Genomic DNA, 24295 nt, shown 5'->3' on the forward strand with positions numbered 1-24295 from the left:
ATTTTACAATATACACTTGAAGGAAATCCAACAACCCAGCTCCTCTGCTTGGGGTATAGCAAAGGAGCCCAGAGACAAGGGCAGAGGGACTTCTGAGAGTAAATGAGATGTTAATAAACCCCCCTGTCTCCAGAGGAATCCAGCTTTGCATGGAAAGCTCTGGATAAAAATCCCTCTGATACCACTGGGATTTTCAGCCTGAAAAAAAACCTGCTTCTTGAGAGGTTTCTAAATTCATTTCATAAATCTCAATTAAAGAGAGAACACCCTTCCCTGCCTGAAAAGTGCATTTGACAGAGGCCAAAAGCTGCTCATTGCACCTGACACAAACACCCAGCAGGTCCTACCAGAAGACCTGAAGTTCCCACATGTGCCAAGAGCACGGAACTCCAGGAAATCTCTTCCCATGAGTTCAGAGCAAGGATTTTACTGGGGAAAAACAGGAGGGATTTGATGCTAAATAAAATAGGAAGAAATGGCAACAGATTTTCTAGCCCAACTGCAGTGAGGTGTCTGATCTGGGATGTGGAGCTGCTGGAGCAAGTCCAGAGGAGGTCATGGAAATGCCCTGAGGGCTGGAACCCCTCTGGAGCCAGGCTGGGAGAGCTGGGGGTGCTCACCTGGAGAAGAAAAGGCTCCAGGGAGAGTTCAGAGCCCCTGCCAGGGTCTAAAGGGGCTCCACGATGTAGAAACCAGAGCACTGAGAATATTTCTCTGTCTGCTCTGGGGTGCCCTGACCCCAGGGGAGCACTGACTTTGACCCTCATTCATGGAGAAAGCTTCCTGGACTTCAAGATAGACTGGAACCCACAAAAGTGTGAAACAGATTATAGAGAGCAGTGCAGGTGTGAGAAATTTCTTGGTGAGAAATTGAGGTTTGGGATTTTTAGTGTGTTGTGGATGGAAGCAAGATGGAGGGCACAGGGTGTCACCCTGGGTTTCTTCTTCCTCCTTCTCCATGGGTTTGGGTGGCATTTTGTAATTGGGCAGAAAAGTCCCCATGGCAGCTCTGTGGGATCAGTTATTGGGTTAAAAGGGAAAATAATCCAGGTGTCAGTTCTTAATTGGATAGTTTAGTCTTAAAAGCCCTTGGAACAAGAGATTGTTGGCCATTTGGTGCCTTCTAACGAAAAGCTGCTGAACTGACAGTAGTGAGGCTGTTTTACTGATAAGAAATGATAAACACCTGAGTCTGAACATGAGCTACTGTCTCAAGTGCCTTCAATCCAGACCCAGAGAAACCAATACAGGAGAGCTGGAGAGGGACTGGGGACAAGGGATGGAAGGACAGGACATGGGAATGGCTTCCCAGTGCCAGAGGGCAGGGATGGATGGGATATTGGGACATTAGGAAGTAATCCAAGTCCCAAAGGTTTTTTCCACTGCCATCACCTTTTAACAATAAGATTTGCAGAAATGGAGAAGAAAAACTCCTAGTCCTGCCCCATTTCCACCACTGCAGGAGAGCAAAGGATGAGCAATAAACATGCACAGAGACATTCCTGACAAGAATCCACAGAAACCAGGGAACACTGAACTCCTTTCCTGTGCTAACACAAGCAGGAGATTATTTTTAATTCCCTTCACGTGGTCTGTGCCCACATTAAAGAAAATCAAAAGGAAAATTTAACTCCAAACAACACATTTTATCCCAATCCAAAGCTAGAGCAGCTCTTGCCACTGACTCCATTGTATTCCTGCACTCCAGTTTCTCCAGCTGCATTTTATTTTCTAATGCCTTTTCCCCCCAAAAAGCTTTTATTTCCCGGTGCACCTGCAAACCCAAAGCTGTGTTCTCATGAGCACTGTTTGAAAAATTAATGGAAATACAACTTGAGTCAAAATTTTGTCCATTTGTGATGGAGTCAGGCGGGACTGAAGCTGATTTGATGCCCCCACAGGCAGCCTTACCCTCTCCCACAGCTTTTCCAGTGAGCACTCCTCAGAGTGCTTCCTTTGATAAAAAAATATCAATAACAACATTAACATATTTTTTCTTAACCAAAATCTTTTACTCTTCCCTGTTTATTTTGAATTCTCCCTCAAATCTGATTTCTGGCTCTGTTTCACATCAATACCTGCCTTGGTGCTGGCAGAGGCTGCAGGACAGACCAGGGACCTGATTCCCTTTATCCAAGAGCCATCCTCACTCCTAAACAAGCCTAAAACCCACAGATTCTATTGAAAGCTAATTAATTTTGCACATTTTCCCTCTCCTATTCACTGCTGCCACACAATCCCACAAAGGCAGGACTGTGTTCAGCCTCTGTTAATTAACCAGAGGCATCCCAAGGCCACCTGATCCATACTAATTGGGCAGTGTGGAGCAGGAAGGATGCTTTAAGGCCCAGGACAGCTCTGAAGGCTGAATTAAGCCATGAAATCTCCTCCAAGATCCCACTCTCCACCAAGAGCCACAACAGGAGCTCCACGAGTGGCAGGGAAGAATTTTGGGTTGCGTTTTATTTTTGTTAATATTTGTGCCTTTTGAAATTCAGTCTTTCATTGGAATTAAAATGAGAAAATTAAAATGAAAGGAAGGAACAAGACAAAGGCTGGCAAGTGACACTCAGCACACAAACTGAGCTGCTGAAGTGGCTGCAGACAGGAGCTGGGATCCCAAATTTCAGCACCCAGAGTGGCAGGAAGAGTTTCCATCCCTGGCAGCCTCTGCCTTTGGGCTTCAGCACATTTCTCTGCCTCTCCCCTCAGTTTGGCTCTGCTGTTTGTCCAGGGATTCACTGGGAGCCAAGGCCAGGCTGCCTGGGGCTGCAGGAAACACATCACTGGCAATTAGATCTCAGTAGTACATTCAAATAAATTAAAATTCTGAATATTAATGCTTCCAGTGAAAAAAATTCCCAAAACACACACTGGGAGATGTGGGAACAGCGCTCCCTATCACCATCATATTTTCTGAAAAATCCCTTTGCCAGGAATTCTTCTCCTGGGAAGCTGAGAAACCTCAGAGAGAAATGAAAACAATAATTATCTGATTTGCTTTCCCTGTGTTTGCTGCTTTGGAATGTGGTTTGGACATTGTTTAGCAACTGGCCATTGGTTCATGGGTTTCATGTGAATTATTTTGACTTAATGACCAATCACAGCCAGCTGTGTCAGACTGAGGAGAGTCACAAGTTTTTCATTATTATCTTTTTAACCTTCTGTAAGCATCCTTTCTCTATTCCTATAGTTTAGTATAGCATTCTTTAATATGATATAATAAAATAATAAATTAGCCTTCTAAGAACATGGAGTCAGATTCATCTTTCCTCCCCACAATGGGAGATCCCAAAATTACCACAATTCCCAGCACTTCCAAGCTGTGGCTGCTCTCCTGTTAACCCAAGATGAGTTAATCTTGGCCAATAGCCGTATTTATATTTAAATATCTATTTTATGATAGATAAATGATTATATATTTATTATATATAATCATAAATATTATATATAATATTTATCTATAATAGATATATTATATTTATGATAGATAAATATTATATATTTCAATGTGGTATAAAGTATTGTCAGAAAATCACAGAATGGTTTGGATTGGAAGGGACTTAAAGTCCATCCCTGTGCCACGGGCAGGGACACCTTCCACTGTCCCACACTGCTCCAAACCCTGTCCAGCCTGGCCTGGACCACTTTAAATTTCTATACACCCAACAATAATCCATAAATATACATACATGTGGTGTTTGTGAGGTCCCCAGGACGAGGTGAGAGATGAGAATCTGACTCCCAAGTTCTCAGAAGGCTGATTTATTATTTTATGATATTATATTAAAGAATGCTATACTAAACTACACTAAAGAATAGAGAAAGGATACTTACAGAAGGCTTAACAAGAATGAATAATAAAAACTCGTGACTGACTCAGAGTCCAACACAGCTGGCTGTGATTGGTCATTAATTAAAAACAATTCACATTCCAAAGCAGCAAAACAGGGAGAAGCTGAGGCTTCGCAAGAGAAGAAATCCTGGCAAAGGGATTTTTCAGAAAATATCATGATCATACACACATAAATATCAAAGCTGTCTCAAACTCTGGATACACAACAAAGGAGGCAAATCCATGTGACGTGGTTTACACCTGACATTATCTGCACAAGAAACTGATCTGCAGGGTTTTGTAAGCAAATCTCAGTGCCTTTGTCACTGTCTCTGCTGTTCCAGCTGCTCAGATTCCTACACACAACATCTCCCATGGATTACCAGGCTAAATCCCAAACAGCCAAGGAACGGGATTAGGAAATGCAGATGAAGAGGCCTGGGTTGAAAATGCCAACGAGACCTTAATTCCATCTCCTCCTGTGCATCTGCAGCCACAGAACTTTAAATTCTGTGTGGGGCACCAACAGCACCTGGAGCAAATCCAGAGGAGGTCATGGAGCTGCTCCAGGGCTGGAGCCAGGCTGGGAGATCTGAGGGTGCTCACCTGGAGAAGGCTCCAGGGAGAGCTCAGAGCCCCTGCCAGGGCCTAAAGGGGCTCCAGGAGAGCTGGAGAGGGACTGGGGACAAGGGATGGAGGGACAGGACACAGGGAATGGCTCCCACTGCCAGAGGGCAGGGCTAGATGGGACATTGGGAATTAGGAATTGTTCCCTGGCAGGGTGGGCAGGCCCTGGCACAGGGTGCCCAGAGCAGCTGTGGTTGCCCCTGCATCCCTGGCAGTGCCCAAGACCAGGCTGGAGCAGCCTGGGACAGGGGAAGGTGTCCCTGCCATGGCAGGGGTGGAATGGGATGATCCTTATTGTCCCTTCCACCCCAAACCAGTGTGGGATTAGTTATTCCAGCTGCCTCCAGCTCTCCGAGTTCCTGCCTCTTTCCCTTTCCCTGAAAAACCCCAATTCTGTGGAGCTGGGGCAGATGTTCAGGCAGGTAACAGCTCCATCCCTGACATCCAGGCAAAGGGATCCTTCCTTTCAACAGGAGTAGGAATTTGGAGCTGGGGAACAAAATTGAGAAGAATCAGCTGTAGGTAGGCACAATGCAGAATGTGAGATCAAATGGAAAATTACAAAATCATGAATACCTGGAAGTGGCTTCAGAGGAGAAGAGGTCAAGGAACCTTAATTACATTTATCAGTACCTTAATACCTGATTTGAGACACAAATCCTACAAGTTTTACATTTGAATGGCACAGCAAATATCCTTAACAAGGAAAAGCACTGCCAGAATGTGAAGCAACTTAAGGATGCGAAAGAAATCCTGATTTTGTGCCACAAAACCCAAATAAAAACGAAGGGGAGAAAAGAGGGAGAGGAGGAAATGCCAGCCCAAGTCTCTGAGCACTGCCCAGGCCCACCAAAAGCTCATCCCACTCCTCAGCCATGCCAGGAACAGACTCCCCATCCTACTTCCTCCAGCAGTTTAATTCCATTTGCTAAATGCAATTATCCATAAAGACTGAAATTATTGGCCATGTTGGTGCCACCCAGATAAGCCCTGTGTGAATCACCAGACACGTTTTTCCACGGAATATTAACAATCCCATGATCCAGAGGGGTTTTTCAATATTTCACAGGTGTAACCTATGGAAAGGGGACTGTAGCCAGGTGGGAGCTTATATCTAAATACACAGATTTGAGAGTGACTTTTTATTTTTAATTTATGCAGAACACAGCCTATTCAATCCTAGACAAACCCAGAGAAAATAACACTCATTCCAAAGAGAAAACTGGGAGCATCCACCCTAACAATCCAGATTTATTCCCCATAAATGCTGCTTTTGTGCCTCATTTCTTCACTGATATTTATTAAGAATTTTTTTCCCCCAGCTGCCACAAAACTTGAAGTGTTTCTGGAAAAGTTTTATAGACTTTATTCTCCTCCTTAACTCTTGATAAGGAGCTTAATGCTGGTGATGTGATCCAAGCAAATTCTCATTGGGAGTGGGGTTTTGAGATAGGCAGATGGAATTTACAGCAGAGGGAATTCATATCCTTTTTTTTTTTTTCCTTAAATCAGAGCATTCCCTGGCAGTAAAAGGAATAAAGCTTATCTGCAATTATTCAGGGTGACAAACAGCTGATTTGTTGGAGCCACAGAATTTATCCGAGCACTAAATAAAAAGGCAGAGAAGGAACAACACCCCAGCAAAGCTCAGAAAAAAAGGAATTCAAATCAACTCTGATGTCAGCAGCGCTTTTCCTCCAAATCCACGGGAACATCTTCCCTGATGGAGAGGCAGGGATGAAGAAAAGCCAGCAGGAATGAAATAAATTACTGCCACACACTCATTCCCTGCACTTAAATCACCTTTTGGAAGGGTTTATTAACGACTTTCTGGGATATTGAATTCCTCAGGCTCAGAAGGGAGTGTTATGGGAATAAAATATGGGGGGAAACTGTGAAATGACCCAAATATTTTACATCTGTTTATAGGGCAAGGCTGGGGGGTTTGGGTATTTTTGGTAGGGTGCAGCTTAGGGTTTTTTGCAGTTTGAGGGGCTTGTAAGGTTTTTTGTGTTTTTTTTCCAGAGGTTTGTTTTGGTTGGTGTATTGTGGGTGATTTCTTTGTTGTTTGAAATGGACTTATTAAAAGCCTGATCCTAACAAGACCCCAGTTAAAGCCCAACTTGACCCCAACATCTCAACACTGCTGCAACTCTTTGCAGAGCACCTTTTCCACAACACTTTTAAAATACCCTCCAACATAACCTGGTCTCATTTCAGATTAGATGGGACACTTTTCACATTCCCCTCCTCCCCACTACTCACCCAGAGGCTGGAGAAGCTCATTCCCTTCTGGACACCACAGGAAATGATTGATTGGATAAAAATCCAATTAAAAATATATAAACCCTATTCAAAACTAGATTAATTTTCCCCACAACTCCTCTCATGGCTTTCCTTGGGTGCTGAACTGGGGAGCTGCTCTTTGGGGGGAAAAAGAAGAGGCTGCATATTGCCAGCAGAAGGTTCTGAGCTCATGAAATCTCAATATTCAAAGCTCTTACCTCTTCCAGAACATCTGCAAGCTTGCTGAGGATCTCCTCAGGAAGGCTCTGGAATGTGGGAACGCTGCAATAGAAAAGAAACCTCCATTAATGGATCCCTTTACACAGGGCACACATCCAGCTGCTTTCCTCCTCTCTGTCTTCCTGAGACTCCTCCTTCATGCTCTGGGGCTGAACAGGGTAAAAAATATAATAGAAAGCTGCAGGATGCATTTGGTGATGATGGGAGACCTCTGGGATAAACCTCTGGAGAGCCATCCCTAGAGCTGGTAATCCATAGGAATAAATCACATGGACTCCATTTTCTTCATGGTCAAAAAAGACCCATCTTTAGTCACATAACTCCTTTTTATACAGTTTTATAGACCTTGTGTTGGACTCTAATTGGTCAGTAGCTTTCTTACCTATTACTTTATTGGTTATTAAAAGGTTGTTATTCTGTATTGATTGGTCACTCAAACTCTCAGTGCGGAATGCAGGAAAAGTTTTTTGTGAGAGATAGAAAAATTAAAACTATCTAATGGTGCAAAAATAATTTATACAGGTGCTGGTTGTTTTTCACCCAGGAATAGATTGTTATGTTCATGAACTGCTCACACCAGGATTGCTTCACATGGGAAGTTGCAAAGGGCTAGCCTGACAAGGCCAGCCACTGATTTTAGGAGCAGGCTTGACTTTATGAGGCCTTTATGATTTTTCTACCTTATTGCAACAGGATCCATTCAGGATCCACTGGAATTCCTGTGTGCCACGAGCCTGCTCAGTCATATTCCTTCCTGCTCTGCTTCAGCCCCCCAGAAATAAACTGCAACCCAAAAAAAGGTTGATCAGGGAAGCAGCCCCAGAGAGAAGAGTGAAACCACCCCTGGATGGACAAAGCACAGAGCTCTGCAGCACTGAGTCCCCATCCAAGCTCTCAGGGGGTTTCTGAACATTTCCCTGGTGGTTTCACAGCCAAATTTGTGCCTTTTCTTCAGCCAAAAAGGTGACTTTGTCACTTGTTTGGCAGCAATTCCCTCTGCAAAGGCTGCCCAGGCCAGGCTGGAATGGGAAAGTGATGCAGCCATAAAGAGCCCCCTGAGCCAGGACCCACAAGACTGCACCCAAACCAGTCTGGAGCAGGATGGGGGACACAAGTTTGGGTGTCCAAAGCTGCAGGGAGTATCCTGACTTTGAAGCTGAATCTCCACTGCCTTAGAACCCAGAAGGCTGTGGAATTGTCCTCCTTGTGCAATTGACCTCCTTGGAAAGACCCAAAAACCATCAGGACATGCCCCATGGCAACCTGTATGATAGGACCTCCAGATGTCTCTCCCATCCTCAATCACCCTGTGATTTGCACTACTCTGGTTTCTCATACTCTTTTCTATAAAAACCTGAGATCCATCAATTTCCCCAGGTGATGCTGAAGGAAACGCACAGACACAACAAAAATTTAACCCAAAATACAGCATGGCCCAGAGAAGCTGTAGCTGCCCCTGGAAGTGCCCATGGCCAGGCTAAATTATTTAGGCCAATCCTTCCATTTCATTAAAAAAATAATTTCAATTGAATCTATTTAATTATAAGAGAAATCTGAGCTGATAAATGCAGAAAATATCACCTTTCATGCTCTCAACAACAGCTTTTTTTCCTTAGGAAGAACATTTTTATTACCGGGAGCACGTGGGCCCACATTGTAATAGGAGCAAGCAAACAACTGGACAGGAATCCTGTGACAGCAAGGCCTAAGCATAAAATGAAAATTCATTACATCAATTCTAGCATTCCCAAATGAGGAATGAACTTATGGAAGAAGATAACAGCCTTGGACAAGTGGTCAGATCTTTGCACCCTTAAACTCCCAAATTGGGGGGAACTCACCACAGAGTATTTTTTAATGGATAATTATGCCTGTGAAATCCAAGGGAGGGTAGTGAAAGGCATCTATTATAGATGAAATCCATTAAAAAACAGACAAATAGGCCCTACGTTTTTAAATTCCAACTCTTACCACGAGAAAAGCCTAAAACTTCAACTCTGTAATAGAGCAAATAATAGGAAAAGCAATTTGCTGACAAAACAAACTTCAAACATATGATAGAATTACACCACCAATATCCCAGATTTACATATCATGGAATTACACCATCAATATCCCAGATTTAGGGGGATTTGTGGCAGGCCAGAATTCCCCTAAACAGCCAGAAGTGACAAAACAGCCAAATATTTGAGTTTCTTTGAAAAGAAGAAAGGAAGATTTGATTTTTGAGGTCAATAAAAACCTCCCTCTGCTCTCCACAGGAAAATATTAAATGGATTCATAAAACAGAGTCTTGATTCCCTCCAAGAACTGCCTGGATTTTTGAGGGACTTGTGTGCAAAATAAGTGTTTCCATGATTATTTCCAGGTGGGTACTTGCCCTGAAAGGCAAATGGAGCCTCAGCTCTCCAGGGAGAGCCTTGAGCATAACAGCCGAGCTGCAAATTGCTGCAAGTGGGAAAACACATGGGAAGGAGGCAAATGGGAGCAGAAAACCTCACAGGGAATCTTTGATCACCACAGCAAGAGGCAGGAAAATTGTATTTCCCTTTCTACAACTGTGTGAAAAAGGTATAGAAGGGCAAACATTCAGCCCTTGAGCTGGGATGGGTTTAGGGTGAAAAAAAAAATCACAACAAACACTGCTCCAGCTGTTCAAGAAACAATTGTTCTGTCCAACAAAGCAGGGTCAAACAAACCCGGACTTTCTCCACCAAGTTCTCCTCCCACTGCTCCTTAAATCCCATCAATAATGAAGTTTTTTAAACATCCACTCCAGACAGTAACAGTGCTACAGCTGGCAAAACAGATATTATCCTCCGGCAAAACACTGAAAGTCTGCAGCAAAGACTGAAACTTGTGACTTTTCTCCCTACCTGCAGTACAAGGACTTCACTTGTTCTTCTTGTTCCACAACCATCTCTCACTTTGCCCAGGAAGAGCTAGATTTGACGATCTTGGAAGTTTTTTCCAGTTTAATGATTGAAATTTGATTATAGACAAAACAAGAGCAGCTCACCAACCTCTCCCAGCACAATGAGGTTCCTTCTGCCCTTATAAGGGATTTTCTCCAGCTGCTTCTTATTCCACCTAATGAGGAGTAATTTCTGCACCTGCCCTGAATCCACTCCCTGGATGAGGCTATGGAATCCAGCTGGGGATGGAATGGATATTCACAGCTGACCTCCTGCCCACCTGCAGTCCTCAAAGTTCTTAAAGGGAATATTGGTGTAAAAAAGCATGGAGAGCAAATTATTTATGCCTATTTGACGGGCAAAATACAGCCCAGAATCCTCAGGAAGATCCAGGCCACCCTACAGAGGCAGCAAACAAGGACGCAAAGCAGATCCCTGGCTCCAGGAATTGAGTTTTAAGAGAAAATGCAGTAAACTGGCTGATTTTAATCCCTCCACATGCAGCATTTTATCAGGAGAGCACAACTACCACGAGTGAAGGACTTCACCTGTTCCACAACCATCTCTCATTTTGCCCAGAAAGAGCTGGACTTGATGATCTTGGAAGTTTTTTCCAGTTTAATGATTAGAATTTGATTGTAGAAGAAACAAGAGCAGCCCACCATCCTCTCCCAGCACAATGGGGCTCCTTCCACTCAGCTCACCCAGTCCTTATAAGGGATTTTCGCCAGCTGCTTCTTATTCCACCTAATGAGGAGTAATTTCTGCACCTGCCCTGAATCTACTCCCTGGATGAGGCTATGGAATCCAGCTGGGGATGGAATGGATATTCACAACTGACCTCCTGCCCACCTGCAGTCATCAAAGTTCTTGAAGGTGACACTTGTGTAAAAAAGTATGAAAAGCAAATTATTTATGTCTATTTTATAGGCAAAGCACAGCCTATCAAGGGTGGATCCAGGCCACCCTACAGAGGCAGCAAACAAGGAGGCAAAGCAGACCCCTAGCTCCAGGATTTGAGTTTTAACAGATAATGCAATAAACTGGATGATTTTGATTTAACCACAAGCAGCGTTTTATCAGGAGAGCACAACTGCCATGGCAGGGAACGGGATGAGGAACCTTCTCCTCATCCCTGTCCCTACATCCTGGACAGTGAGCAGGGGCAGGAGGAGAGGTGACATTCTCCTGGCTGCATTCCCCACTGCTCAGCCATGGAGCATTGTGCAGGGATGATGGCAGTGTCTGGAGCCAGGAGAATTTCCCCTGCGGAATTGCTCCCTGTCTGGAGTTGGCTCCAAACGTGACACATTTTCCCAGAGAGCACCAGCTGCCAAACTCAGGGAAAGCAGCTGTGCTGAAACATGCCATGCAGGGACATGCACAACCCAAAGGTCATGGCACCATCCCTGGGGATGCAGCCACCAAGCTGCTCCCAACTTCCAGGTAGAAGCAACGTCGCCATGAGCCACGCTTGCATTTGTGCCTGTGATCCATCCTGGATTCATGCCTGTGGTCCATCCTGGACTCATGCCTGTGGTCCATCCCATGGGATGGCTCCTGAGGAAGCAGCAAGGGTTTCCAGGCGGTGCTGGCTGTGGCCCAAGGTGTTGTTTGCAGCCTCAGTCCCTGCCAGCTCTGACAGGACATTTATCTTCTGACACACACCACAGCCCGCAGGGCTGCTGGCTCTGCTCTGCCTCCAGGATACAAAAGCGGCCATTCACTCTCTAAATCCCTTTCAAGACTCATTCCCAAAGTTGTGAAGGGTGTTCAGTGAGGGTGCTCATCCAGCTCGGTGGCAGATGTTTCTCCTGGGTTAAGCCTGGAACAAAACCTCTCGCTTTTATTGCTGCTTGGCACCATCACAATTGCTGTTGTTGTCACTGCTTTGTGCCTCGAGTAAGCAGAGCTCCAGACTCCAACACTACAGTAAAATGAAATTAAGGCTGTCTGAGTTCCCTGAAACTTTTTTTTTGGCACCCAGCTGGAGTGAAGGCTGAAAAATGCAAATGTCCCTCTTTAGCACACTTGGGACGTCCTACTGCTCTGTCTCAGCTCCAAAAGAACTGAGGCTACAATCTGATCAGCACCAGCTGATCCTTGATTTGGGATATCACCAAAAAATGGTGGTTTGGACAACTGAAGCTGTACAGGCAGCCTCCCACTGTTGTGTCAGGGAAGGAATGCTGCCTCCATCAGGGTCATGGCATCACTTCATAGAATCAGAGTGGCTGGGGTTGGAAGGGACATTAAAGCCTATCCAGTGCCACCCCTGCTGTGGCAGAGACACCTTCCACTGTCCCAGGCTGGGGAAGGACTGAGGTTTTTTGAGAAATAGATATTTCTATTTCTCCAAAAACCTCAGTCCTTCCCAACTCACACAGGTCACTGCTAAGTCCAGGCTGGTTTTTGCTTGGATTCATGGAATTACTGAGGCTGGAAAATCCCTGCCAGCCCCTGGAGTCCCAGCTGTGCCCCACGATCCCCACCTTGTGCCCAGCCCAGAGCACTGAGTGCCACCTCCAGCCCTTCCTGGGACACCTGCAGGGCTGGGCACTGCAAAGCTCCCTGGGCAGCCCCTGCCAAGGCCTGAGCATCTTTTCCATGCAGAAATTCACACCTGAACCCTTCCCCAGCTCCATTCCCTTCCCTGGACATGCTCCAGCCCCTCCAGGACTCTCTGGCTATGAGGACCCAGAACAGGACACAGCTCAAAGAATATCAGAGAACCAGGAGGAAGGGACAGGGAGGATGACAGCCACTCACATTCGCATTAATTTCACTTTGTGTTGGCCTTGGAAGCACCTCATGGAGCAGAAGTCTCAGGAAAAGGAAAGAGATTTGCTCAGCAGGTACTGCAGATGATTTGTCTGCTGTGCTATAGCCACACAGGCAGTAAACAATTCACAATTACTCATTTTGGAGAAGGTGAAAATGGAACAGCCACAGTTTGAACACTCTGCCACTCATTACACAGCCCTTATCAGAGAAATAAAATCCTGAAAGAAGGTTGTGGGACATTTGTTTTCAGGGATCTGTTTATATCCTAAGCCCTGCTACAAACAGGAAAACAGGAGAGAAGCAGAACTGATCTTAGCCCTGATGAGCAAATCCTGAAGCAAATCAAATCCCAAGATTTGCATTTTTCCCTCTTGTGCTGAAAGGATACCAAGGGATCTGCTGACAACAAGAGACCAGAACTCTCAGTGTCCCTGAGGAGAACGTGAAATGATCTCAAAAGTCTCAAAAAGGCTGGAAAGACCTCCAAGAGCAGAGTCCAATTCTGCCATGTGTGACGGTGTTTACAGGGGTTTTCGGACTGGGGAACAGACGAGGATCTGACTCCATGTTTCAGAAGGCTTGATGTATTATTTTATGATATATATTACATTAAAACTATACTGAAAGAATAGAAGAAAAGGTTTCATCAGAATGCTTAGCTAAGAATAGAATAGCAAAGAATGATAACAAAGGTTTGTGGCTCAGGCTCTGTGTCCGAGCCAGCTGACTGTGATTGGCCATTAATTACAAACATCCAACATGGGCCAATCACAGACCCACCTGTTGCATTCCACAGCAGCAGATAATCAATGTTTACATTTTGTTCCTGAGGCCTCTCAGCTTCTCAGGAGGAAAAATCTTAAGGAAAGGATTTTTCATAAAAGATGTCTGCGACAGCCATGTCCATCATTAACCTTTCCTACCCACCACATCTGAGTGGTTTCGAACACTTGCAGGCGCTCTCCTTCAGCCCAGGCTCTGTTTGTGTTCAATAAACAGAGCAGGAACTCTGGAGGAGTGTTTTGCCTTGCTCTGTCAATGCCTGTCTCAATCCCTGACAGGGGTTCATTATCACACAGAGCCCTCCTACTGCATCTCCTGTGGCAGTCACTGGGGAGATGGGACTGATTTAAAAGAAAAAAATTCCATTGTTGATGTCAGAATGAGAGGGAGGGAGAGTCATCAGCAGGTATGTGAACCCCCTCCTCCCGTTCCACATGAATTTACCCAAGATGATTCATTTTGAAAAGGACAATTGCTCCCTGAGAGCCACTAGGGCTCAGCAGAAGCAGCAGCCAGTCTGGGAACCTCAGTGAAGGTTGGGCAGGCACAGTTCTGGTAGCTCATCTTGAGGCACAGAGTTCACTGTGCTACTCCTGAGCCACCTCACAGAGGGAACCTGCTCCTGCTGGAATCCTTGAAGGATGGCATGGGATGATTTTGGATCTAGCAGGTGGCATTTTTTCATATTTACAAATCAAGTTTAACCTGCAGTCCCAAAGTAGAGCTTTTCTACCTTCCAACTCACCCAGCTTTTCCAACAGTTGTATCACAGAATCCCAGGTTCCCTGAGGCTGGAAAATCCCTGCCAGCCCCTGGAGCCCCAGTGGTGCCCAGTGCCCACCTTGTGCCCAGCCCAGAGCACTGAGTGCCACCTCCAGCCCTGCCTGGGACACCTGCAGGGCTGGGCACTGCAAAGCTCCCTGGGCAGCCCCTGCCAAGGCCTGAGCACCCTTTGCATGCAGAAATTGCTGCTGCTGTCCCAGCTGAGCCTCCCCTGGCCCAGCCTGAGGCCCTTTCCCCTTGTCCTGTCCCTGTTCCCTGGCAGCACAGCCCGACCCCCCCTGGCTGTCCCCTCCTGGCAGGGAGTTGTGCAGAGCCACAAGGGCCCCCTGAGCCTCCTTTGCTCCAGGCTCAGCCCCTTGCCAGCTCCCTCAGCCCCTCCTGGGGCTCCATTCCCTGCCCTGGACACGCTCCAGCCCCTCCATGTCCTTCCTGCATTGGGAACCAGAACTGGACACAACCCTGGAGGTCCCTCAGCCAGGCCAGCACAGAGGGACAATCACTGCCCTGGTCCATCGGGCCACACTGTGTTTGATATAAATACACCGGTGATTAAAGATAAAAGCTGTCATGCAAAGCCTCATAGCCCTGAACACTGATTTTTATGATCCTGCATTTGCAATACAGCTGAAATTAAATTGTCTTTGGCTTGCTCTGCAATTACCTCTTCAAAACAGTTTGCTGTCAAGGAGTTTCTCTCCTACATTTTTTCCCCTTTGTCTAGGACATTTTATGGGAAATGGAACCTCATCCTTCAACCTCTGGATAGACCCAAAGTGACTGCACCAAGGGAATTTTCTGCTTCTTGATTGAACCACAGAATCCCAGGATGGTTTGGGTTGGGAGGGACATTAAAACCATCCAGTGCCACCCCTGCCATGGGCAGGGACACCTTCCACTGTCCCAGATTGCTCTAAGCCCTGTCCAACCTGGCCTTGCAACCCTGGAGCTCCAGAATAAAGTCCAACAAAGACCATTACCTCACAAAAGGTAGAAAATCAAACGATTTTTTTGATTGATTCTCATAGTGTGCCTCAAAAGAGATCCTTAACACTGGCCAATGTGTCAAAATCACAGTGTGTAAATAAGGGACAAGTGTCATTTGCATGCACGGTCTGTTGTCTCTCTTTCCTCCAAATTGGATATTTACAACATATCCAAGACCAACTGAAGGCAGGAATCTTGTGTCTAAGAGATCTCTGCTGCACTTGACAGAATCATAATCATCTCTTTTTCATGGAGTCACTGAAACCCTCTCCAAGCACAGCCCTGTTTGCTGCTGGAACACTCAGTCCTCCTTTTAACCACCCCCATTAAATGAACATATCACAGAGATCACCATCATTTGCTGCCTTCAGAATTACATGTAGGCAACAGAAAGATAAGGTGTAAATGTTTTTAACGTCCTCTGAATCACCAGCTTTTCACATTCTCCTGGGCAACCTCCCCAAAGCAAAGGGGCCTGAAAGGGCCAGGAGCTGCTGGAGCTGAGCAAGGGCCTGGAGCATGTGGGTGCCCTTCCAGGCCAGGCTGAGGGAGCTGGGGCTGCTCAGCCTGGAGAGGAGCCCCAGCTGAGAGGGGCCCTCAGGCCTGGCTGGGCCTGGCTGCAGGGAGGGGCAGAGCAGGGCCCAGGCTCTGCTCCGGGGCCCAGCGATGGCACCAGAGCCACGGGCAGGGCCTGAGCCCAGCAATTGCCCTGCACAGGAGGCACAACTTGTGCCCTGGGCAGTGTCCAGCCCTGAGCACATTGCCCACACGGCCTGGGGGCTCTCCTCCCTGGGGCTGGGGCACAGCTGGCTGCACACAATGCTGTGCCCTGGGCTCTGGGATGGCCCTGCTGGGGCAGGGAGGGGACACCAGGTGCCCACTCAGCTCCTGCAGCCTCACACACACTGGCATCCTGTGTAATATTTATTTATTTATTTATTTATTTATTTATTTATTTATTTATTTATTTATTTATTTGATTGCTCCCTGACACAGGTGTTGAGTGAATCTCCAGAACTCACAAAGCCTTAAAACTTTTTTGTTGTTAGTTTCTATGGGAAGAATTTAAAAACATGAATGTCCTGCACAACACACTCCTAGGTTGGGAGCTAGCAGGGGTGACCCCGTGGTTGGCAGCATCATCAAATCCCAGACACTGGGTTTGGGAGCAACCTTGAGCTCCCCACTCTGGCTGATACATCTGAGATGATTTATGGAGGGACAGAAAGAAAATCCCCTCTGAGTGATCACCAGAGGATCACTTCTGAGCTCACCAATGAGAACAGACTTCCAAGAATGATTTAGTTACCCCCAGAGAAATAAGCCACAAAACATGGTACCAAAATTCAAAGAATTTTGTTCCTTTCATGGCGAGAACCCAGCACAAGCACACCAGGATGAAATCCTGGGATTGGCCCCATGAAAATCCACCTCAGAGGCATTTGGGACCTTCCCACAAACAAGCAGTGCTGTGCCAACCACAGAGATCCCCAGCAAGACCCCCAGGACATCCCAAACAGCCCAATTCCATGATCCCAACCCATAAATGGGCAAAATCCCCTTCCTCATGATTTATTACCTGCACAGCATCCCAAATACCTTTAAAGTACTCTAATGCCAAGGGTGGGACATCCCTTTCTCCAGGATAAGACTGAGTCCTTTATTGAATTAAAGAAAGGAGAAGGATTATTTAATCCCAGACCTTACAACTCTGTTGATTCTCCCTTTTCATCTTGGAGACCAAAATTTCCTATGCACAGCAAAGCCTCTGCAGCTGGAAATGAATTAAAGGTCGAGGATTTTCAAGGGGCCTGGGCTCTATTGGAGAAATAATCAAATAAAGCCTGACAGATTCCACACACGGCTTGAAAACACAATTGTTTATGAAAACATAATCTTGGGAATATTAGAGACAGACGAGCAGCATAATGGGCAATAAAAAACCCAAAATAAACAAAAAAAACCTCTGTGCTGGGAAGCCAATTGCAGTAATTCCGTATAATTCTGTTCTGCTGCTGTCAAACCCTCTCAGCTTCTCGCAGGCTGGTGATTCCAAATCCAACCCTGAATTCTTGATCCTATACCCAGACTCATCCCAGTCCTGGCTTTGTTTCCCAGCACAGCCCATTCAGGGATGGTGACCCCAAATCCAACCCTCAATTCTTGATCCTACACCCAGGCTCATCCCACTCCTGGATTTGTCTCCAAGCACAGCCCATCTGGAGCTGGTAATCCCAAATCCAACCCTTGATTCTTGATCCTACACCCAGGCTCATCCGAGTCCTGTTGGGAGCAGGACACCCAAGCTTCCAATTGGAACATCTCTAGACGATCCATGAGGGGAAAATGCAACACTCCAGGTCCACAGCAGTTTGGAAAAGGGGAGGAACGTTCTGGTCAGCGGTCACCAGTGAGACTGACCAGGCATGGGTCACTTAATCCATGGAACAGCCCCTGTCCTGCCATCAGAGAGAAATTATTCCTGGGGACATTTCCTTTGGATCCAACATGCATTGGATCCATCCTCGCTTGAATCCTAACAGATGTTTCAATTTGCTCTCTCCAGCATTTTCTCTTTTCCATTATTTCCTCCAGTGCAGCATGAAAGCTTCACTAAATTCCACCAATTTGTTTAATTAATTGCTGTTCAACAGATGATAAAGGCCAGCACTTGACAGGGTTATCCCAGGAAGGGAATTCCACTGGCACCCTGTTCTGTCATTCCCTAGGCTCATGGGTGAACCTCCAACCTGACACCCTGTTCTGTCATTCCTTAGGCTCATGGTTGAACCTTTTCCTCCTGTTCTGTTCCAAAAGTGATGAAGACAATCCTGGAACTGGAGTGGTTGCGAATATCTGTGGGCTCCCTGGTTGATATCTGGACAGAGAAATAATAAAATGCAGGACAGAATTCCAGGATTTCTATGGCAGATATGAAGCAAACAGAAGGAAATCTGATCCCACATTAGCCCATGAGGGAAGGGGAAAGGACAGGGAAGATGGATCAAAAAGGAATGAACCCAGTTTTGGTGCTGAGCTTTTGCCCTTAGCCCTGTAATCCAGAATATCCTACCCTGCCTCTTTTCCCAGAGCAGCATCAAGAGCCTGGACACTCCCAGAGCCCATCCTCATCCAACAGTGGCTCCACCAGCCCATAAAAACTGATTTTAAAGTATAATTTATGCCAGTCAGCTCTATTTTATTTCATTTTTTTCATTGAAAGGAGGTCATCATGATACGATTATGACTGTCTTGCAGATCTTATTTTTTGTACATTGATTTATGCAAGGCCACATTTCATCTTGATTAAAACCACCATTCAATGTGTTTTAGAAGGAAACACTTCAGAATAAAATCTGACTCATTGACAGATATCAAAATACTGTTAAAAGGAGCCAGCAACAGGTGTTGAAAGCACTTCCATAAATCCATTTCTGGTTCCCTGTCATTCCTGATTTATTGATGATCATTCCACATGTTTGCAGATGACTCAGTTTACTCCTCTGGGGTGATTAATGACTAACAAAATTCCTTTTAATGGCCCACACATGCTCAACAGCTCAGTTGTGGACCAGGCACAGAGATCAGGGCAGCAGCACCAGGGTGGGCACGCAAGGATTGGTTTAAAATTGGTTGTTCCCAATAACATCCCCCCAAAATCCCATTAAGTGTCATTGGAATAACACATTTGTCACTTAATATGGATTCAGAGTGGTTATTAGCCACATGGGAGGAAGACCAGGTGGCAAAGATCTTATATAGGTGAAGGAAGGCAAAGCCCAGTGGATTTAGAAGCCCCGTAAACTGAGTTTTTTGTCTCATTCCCCCATTTCCAGCAATAAGGAAAGGCCAGGAACAGCACCATATGGGGCAAAGCTCTGTCCATGAGGGAGACAAAGACACAAGGCTGGATATTTTAATATCAAGAGGCGCTTATACCTTTCCCCAGTCAAAATCCAGTGGGGGCTGCAGTGGAGCTCAGAGGCTCAGGGACATTGTCCCTTATCCACTGTCCCTTAGATCTGGAACCTCATGGAGAAAGTGCTGGGACATTGTCCCTTATCCATCGTCCCCTAGATCTAGAACCTCATGGAGACAGTGCTGGGAACACTTTGTGAAGGACTGGGATTTATTGAAACATCGGTTTAACACGGAACACAGGGCAACAGAAGGTCCTGGATTCCTGGTGGTGTTTGGAAGGGTAAATCCCATTAGCCCAGACAGAAAAATCCAGATTGCAATCCTAGTTTCCTCAGAGGATCCAGGAGCTGCTGACATCTCCCATCCTCGAGCTGCAGAGGAGTAGAGGCTGTGTTGGACAGGGCATCTGCTCCCTCCAGATTCTTCTGGGATGGTGGTGGTGGGATCAGCTCAAGCTCAGCTGTTTTAAAAGAAGGTTTGGAGCAGATAATCCCTGCCAACATGAACTATTCCATTATTCCATGCCCTAGAAGCAAATGCTGATTCCTCCTGCATTTACCTCCTCTGGATAAGGACTTGCACTCTGATTACTTGTTTCAAGTGACATTGTTTTATTTTCAACACCACCTTTTATCTCCCCACAGAGCATTCCAAATCCCATGCCTACAGGTGTGTGTGCCTGCACCCACAGATCCCGATTTGCTTTATCTTCCTGGTTTTCCAGTGGTTTGGATTTTCTTGTTAAACCAGATTCTGATTGATTCCTGGTGTGCTCTGGCCAGCTGGTTCTGCTCCCCCTCCTTGTCAGCAGCTTAACAGAACAGTGATTCACGGCAGGTCAGCTGGAATTTGCTCAATTATTAACAACTTCAGGATTTTTTACCATCCCTCTGAGGACACTTCAGCCTAAGCCTGATTTGTCTTCATCTCCAGCTCAATTCCACAGTACAAATCCTGTGAGTTCTTTGAGCTGGTGTTCAGTGCATGGAATGCCCTTTTCTGACTTCCCCTACCCTTTAAAACACTGATTTCTAATTGCATATCGAGCTGCTGGGGCACCCAGTGAGTTTTTGTCTCCATTGAGCTGCACAAACTCTTTTCATCTCCCTCCAGAAATAATTATGCTGGTTTATCAGTGTCTATATGAAGCTTAAATTATTCCTCCTAATATGCATTAACCTGTATTTTTTTTGGAGTGACAAAAATTGGCCCAGTGAAGTTACTCCAGTGATTACTGTCCCCGTTAGTTTCCAGTAATCCACGAGATGTATTTATTGGCAAGTCACTTGTGTGGTATTTCCAGAGACAGTACATAATTGAATTTAAAATGCATTCCTGATGCCCGTAAAAGCAATAAAAATGTCACCCTCTGCCTGCACATTAAAAATTCATCCCATGCAAGGAGAGGACAAATGCATAAAATGATCATTATGATGTGCAAATGGACTCGGTGCAGGAAAACCAGACCCGTCCCTGCCTGGACATAAAAACATTAAGATATCAGAGCACAAATGGCACCATTTAGTGAACTTTTAAAGGTGCTGAAGAGAAAATGCTCCCATTAGTAGCATGACTAAGGCTTGCTAAAATGGGATTTGTACCAGTATTAACAACAGTGTGGCTCCAGTGGGAAAGCAGAATTAACTCCCTGAAATAAAAACCAACCAAAACCCCCATTCCACGGTGGTGATCCTACCCAGGCAGCCACATTATGTGACTCCTTTTCTCATGAGCATTTATGAGCATTTTAAATCTCTTCCCACTCAGGACAGAACTTCCACACTTATTTATGGCCCAGAAATTCATCCCTGACTTCACCATGCATAGGTGTCCTTTGAAAACCCAACCCAGGGAGGTGCTGCCCTTATCCATTACCTTCTAAAGGCCTCTCAGTGCCAGAGGGCAGGGCTGGATGGGATATTGGGAATTAGGAATTGTTCCCTGGCAGGGTGGGCAGGCCCTGGCACAGGGTGCCCAGAGCAGCTGTGGCTGCCCCTGCATCCCTGGCAGTGCCCAAGGCCAGGCTGGACTTTGGGGCTTGGAGCAGCCTGGGACGGTGGAAGGTGTCCCTGCCCATGGCAGGAGGTGGAACTGGATGGGATTTAAGGCCCTTCTAACTAAATTCTTTCTGGGATTCTATGATTCTATACAAATCTACTTTTTTCTGGGCTTGTCATTGACACCTGTGGTATCACAGTGCTTCTTCCCCTCCTCTTTCATTTTTGTCTTGGCTGAAGAACTTTCATTGCACACTGCCCAACTCTTACTTTCTGTCTGCTCAGCACAAAGTAATTTACAGGTAATTAAGCACATTGTGAGTCATTAACTCCTCTCCAGATTCCCAGGAGGAGTCTCCAAACTGAGTCCAGATGCAGAAATTAAAACCCATCTTTTTGCTCACACAGATTAATTTTTCATAGGAGGGGGCTACTACAAATTCCTCTTGTTCCCACCTCAGAACTGACTGACTTTGGTTACCACAGTCCTGGGGTTCAGCCTTGGTCATGGAATCAGAAATCCATGGAATGGTTTGGGTTGAAAAGGACCTCAAACCAATCCATTGCCATCCCCTGCCATGGGCAGGGAACCCTTCCACTGTCCCAGGCTGCTCCAAGCCCTGTCCAGCCTGGTCTTGAGCATTTCCAGGGATTCCAACCATTTCACCCTGAGCAGCAGGTTCAGGGCAGCTCAACAGTGAGAAAAGAACTTGATTCTGAAGTCTCAGACACAAATCCCTAATTTTTAGCTCAAAAGAAGTGGAAAAAAGGGCAGAGCTCCACTGCTCTCCACTTCAGTACAGGTCCCTGCACTTCCTCCCAGTTTGAGCTCAGTTGGAAGCTCCCAAAGAGGAGCCCCATTCTCTGTTTTCCTCAAATCAACACAAATTTAACTCTTCCCATTCAACAAAGGGGAAGATGCCAATGGTCAAAGGCCTTTCCCTGGTCCTGCTCAGCTCCTGAACCAAACTCCTACCCCAGGCTCCCATCACTGAGAATTCTCTGTGACACAACGAGAGCCACTGGGAGTTAGTGGCACAAAAGAGTAAATAATCAATTTACCAAATTTATAATCTGTGGGCATTTAGTGATCAAATCGGTTCATTTTACTCAGAAGGGATTTCATGCTCAACAACAACTTCTGAACAAGATTCCCCTCTCGACAGTGCCAGGGGCTATTTCCTGTAACATCATCTTTTGTGCTAATTATTGCCTATCTTTAGATCAATATTTCTGTATCTTTGTGAGGGGAGAGCACTGCTTGTGTGGGGAAGGCAGCCTGCCAGGTCTCCAGACACTCCACATAATGAGATGCACATTTAACAGCTCTCTGTAATCACATTAAAGCCTTTGTGCCTCATCTTTCCTGGGCTCTGCTGAGACAAAACACAACAATTACCAGGTAAAGGATGTGAACTTCACTCAGGAGAGATGATTGGAGATGTGCACATACAGAAACATTGCTAATGTTCAAGCACATAAACAAGAATTTACCCAATTTGTACATCTTCCAAACAAATGCACCTGGCAAACTGTGGGAGCACCCAAGTTTTGCAATGGTCAAAACTGCTTGATTCTGTTGTAACAAATATTGAAACAAATATTCCTGGCTTTCCTGAGCAGCTCCTGATGAGTTTTCATTCAAATATGGGCTGGTTTTGGTTTGGAAATGACAGATTTTGGATTAAACAGATGTAAATCTCACTTTTATTACATTCCTCATGGAGTTTCTTCCTGGTAAAGGTTACTGCTTCATGCCAGAACAAACTGAAAATCGGGGGTGGTTTTCACCTCTTAAAATCCAAATCCAATTTCATGCCCTGGATTATTTAAGGAGGAGAATAAACCCCATCACCTTCATTTACTGCTCACCTTGTCCCAAATTCCAGAGGACAGGTGGAATATTGGGAATGATGTGAATCACAGAGGGATACAAAGGAGCTAACAGCAAGCCTGTTAGCTAAAAGAGCAAGAAGAAGCTAAGAAGCAAGAAGAAGCTGATAAAGAGTTCTCTCCAAAGCTGTAACCAAAAAGACCAAGAGAAGTGGAAAAATTGAAGAAAAACAAGAAAACTTTACAGCTAGACAAAGTATTTTTTAAAAAAATTAGTTGAAGTCACTGTATCCTTTCACCAATAGTATTATATTAACTTATTGTAGCCAATAATTAAAATAAAAAAGCATAAACAATTAAAAAGTATATAAAAAATCAACTACGTTCAATAATAAAAAGTTACCATCTAAAACTACTTGTAATCTCTGCTTTATATCTTAACCACCTCAACAGCAACAGAGGACAAGCTGGAGGAGCCAGCACCATCCACCATCCCCTAAAAACACATCCACCACGTCCTCACTGCTCTCATCCACCTGGTGCAACCCTGACACCACACAGAGATAACCCCAGGGAGATTAGGAGAGAGCAGATAACTAAAAACAGTGATAATTCAACCCTGAGAGAGAAACAACTCAGTAAGGAATGATCTGACACCCTCCCTTTGCTCCACCAGTAATTACAGAGGTTCTAGAGGCTTTTTCCAGGAAAGAACCTGCCACTCTGAGCAAAGAAATAGGAAAAGCTCCCTAAACCACCTTAGGAATCATTTAAAATACTCATTTAAGCCAAATTTCTTGCTTTACCTGCCAGATTAGCTATTGATGAGCTCACCAAGCTGCAGGCATGTCAAACAAATAATTGCAAGAAAGGCAACACACTGGATATAAATTGTACAGACACCAACTCACTGCATTAATCCCATATTTATACATCCTCCAGCCTCCAGTTCTGCAGAGATCCAACCTAAACACAACCTAAACACAGGAATTGTCCCATTTCCTCATGAATCATGGCTGTTATCCATGAATGGAAGGAAATATTGCCACAATATTTCCCTCACACCTCACATTGCACCCAAATAGCAAAGCAAGGGCTTTTCCTGAGCCAGGGCTTCACCTCCAGCAGCATCATTCTGTAATGTCAAGGCCAAAATTAGCTCCCAATTCCCTGCCAAGGAGCATCCAGGGCTGTCCTCATGCACATCCCAGAGGTCAGGGCAACACAGAGCTGGAGTTAATAAGCTTTTAGTTTGGAATTGTGCCCAGATCTTTACTTAGTTTGGCCTTCAGAGTCTCACACACTTC

The 24295-nt window shown here is 45.5% G+C and overlaps 1 protein-coding gene across 2 annotated transcripts in view; it reads right to left on the reverse strand.

Moving 5' to 3' along the window:
* The window catches only part of PRKG1 (protein kinase cGMP-dependent 1), a 351478-nt gene that overhangs the window by 103866 nt on the left and 223317 nt on the right, over positions 1-24295 (reverse strand). The window contains exons 1-2 of one of the 2 annotated variants that reach the window (XM_059477120.1): positions 9865-10041; positions 6967-7030 (exon numbers count right to left, since the gene is read on the reverse strand). In XM_059477120.1, coding sequence (XP_059333103.1) covers positions 6967-7030; positions 9865-9908 — 108 coding nt within the window. In that variant the 5' untranslated portion in view covers positions 9909-10041. Of the gene's footprint in view, positions 1-6966; positions 7031-9864; positions 10042-24295 lie in introns of those variants that run through there. The other variant, XM_059477119.1, reaches the window with a different exon arrangement.

This window comes from Ammospiza nelsoni, chromosome 8 (genome assembly GCF_027579445.1).
Source record: "Ammospiza nelsoni isolate bAmmNel1 chromosome 8, bAmmNel1.pri, whole genome shotgun sequence".
In the NCBI taxonomy this organism is placed as follows: domain Eukaryota; kingdom Metazoa; phylum Chordata; class Aves; order Passeriformes; family Passerellidae; genus Ammospiza; species Ammospiza nelsoni.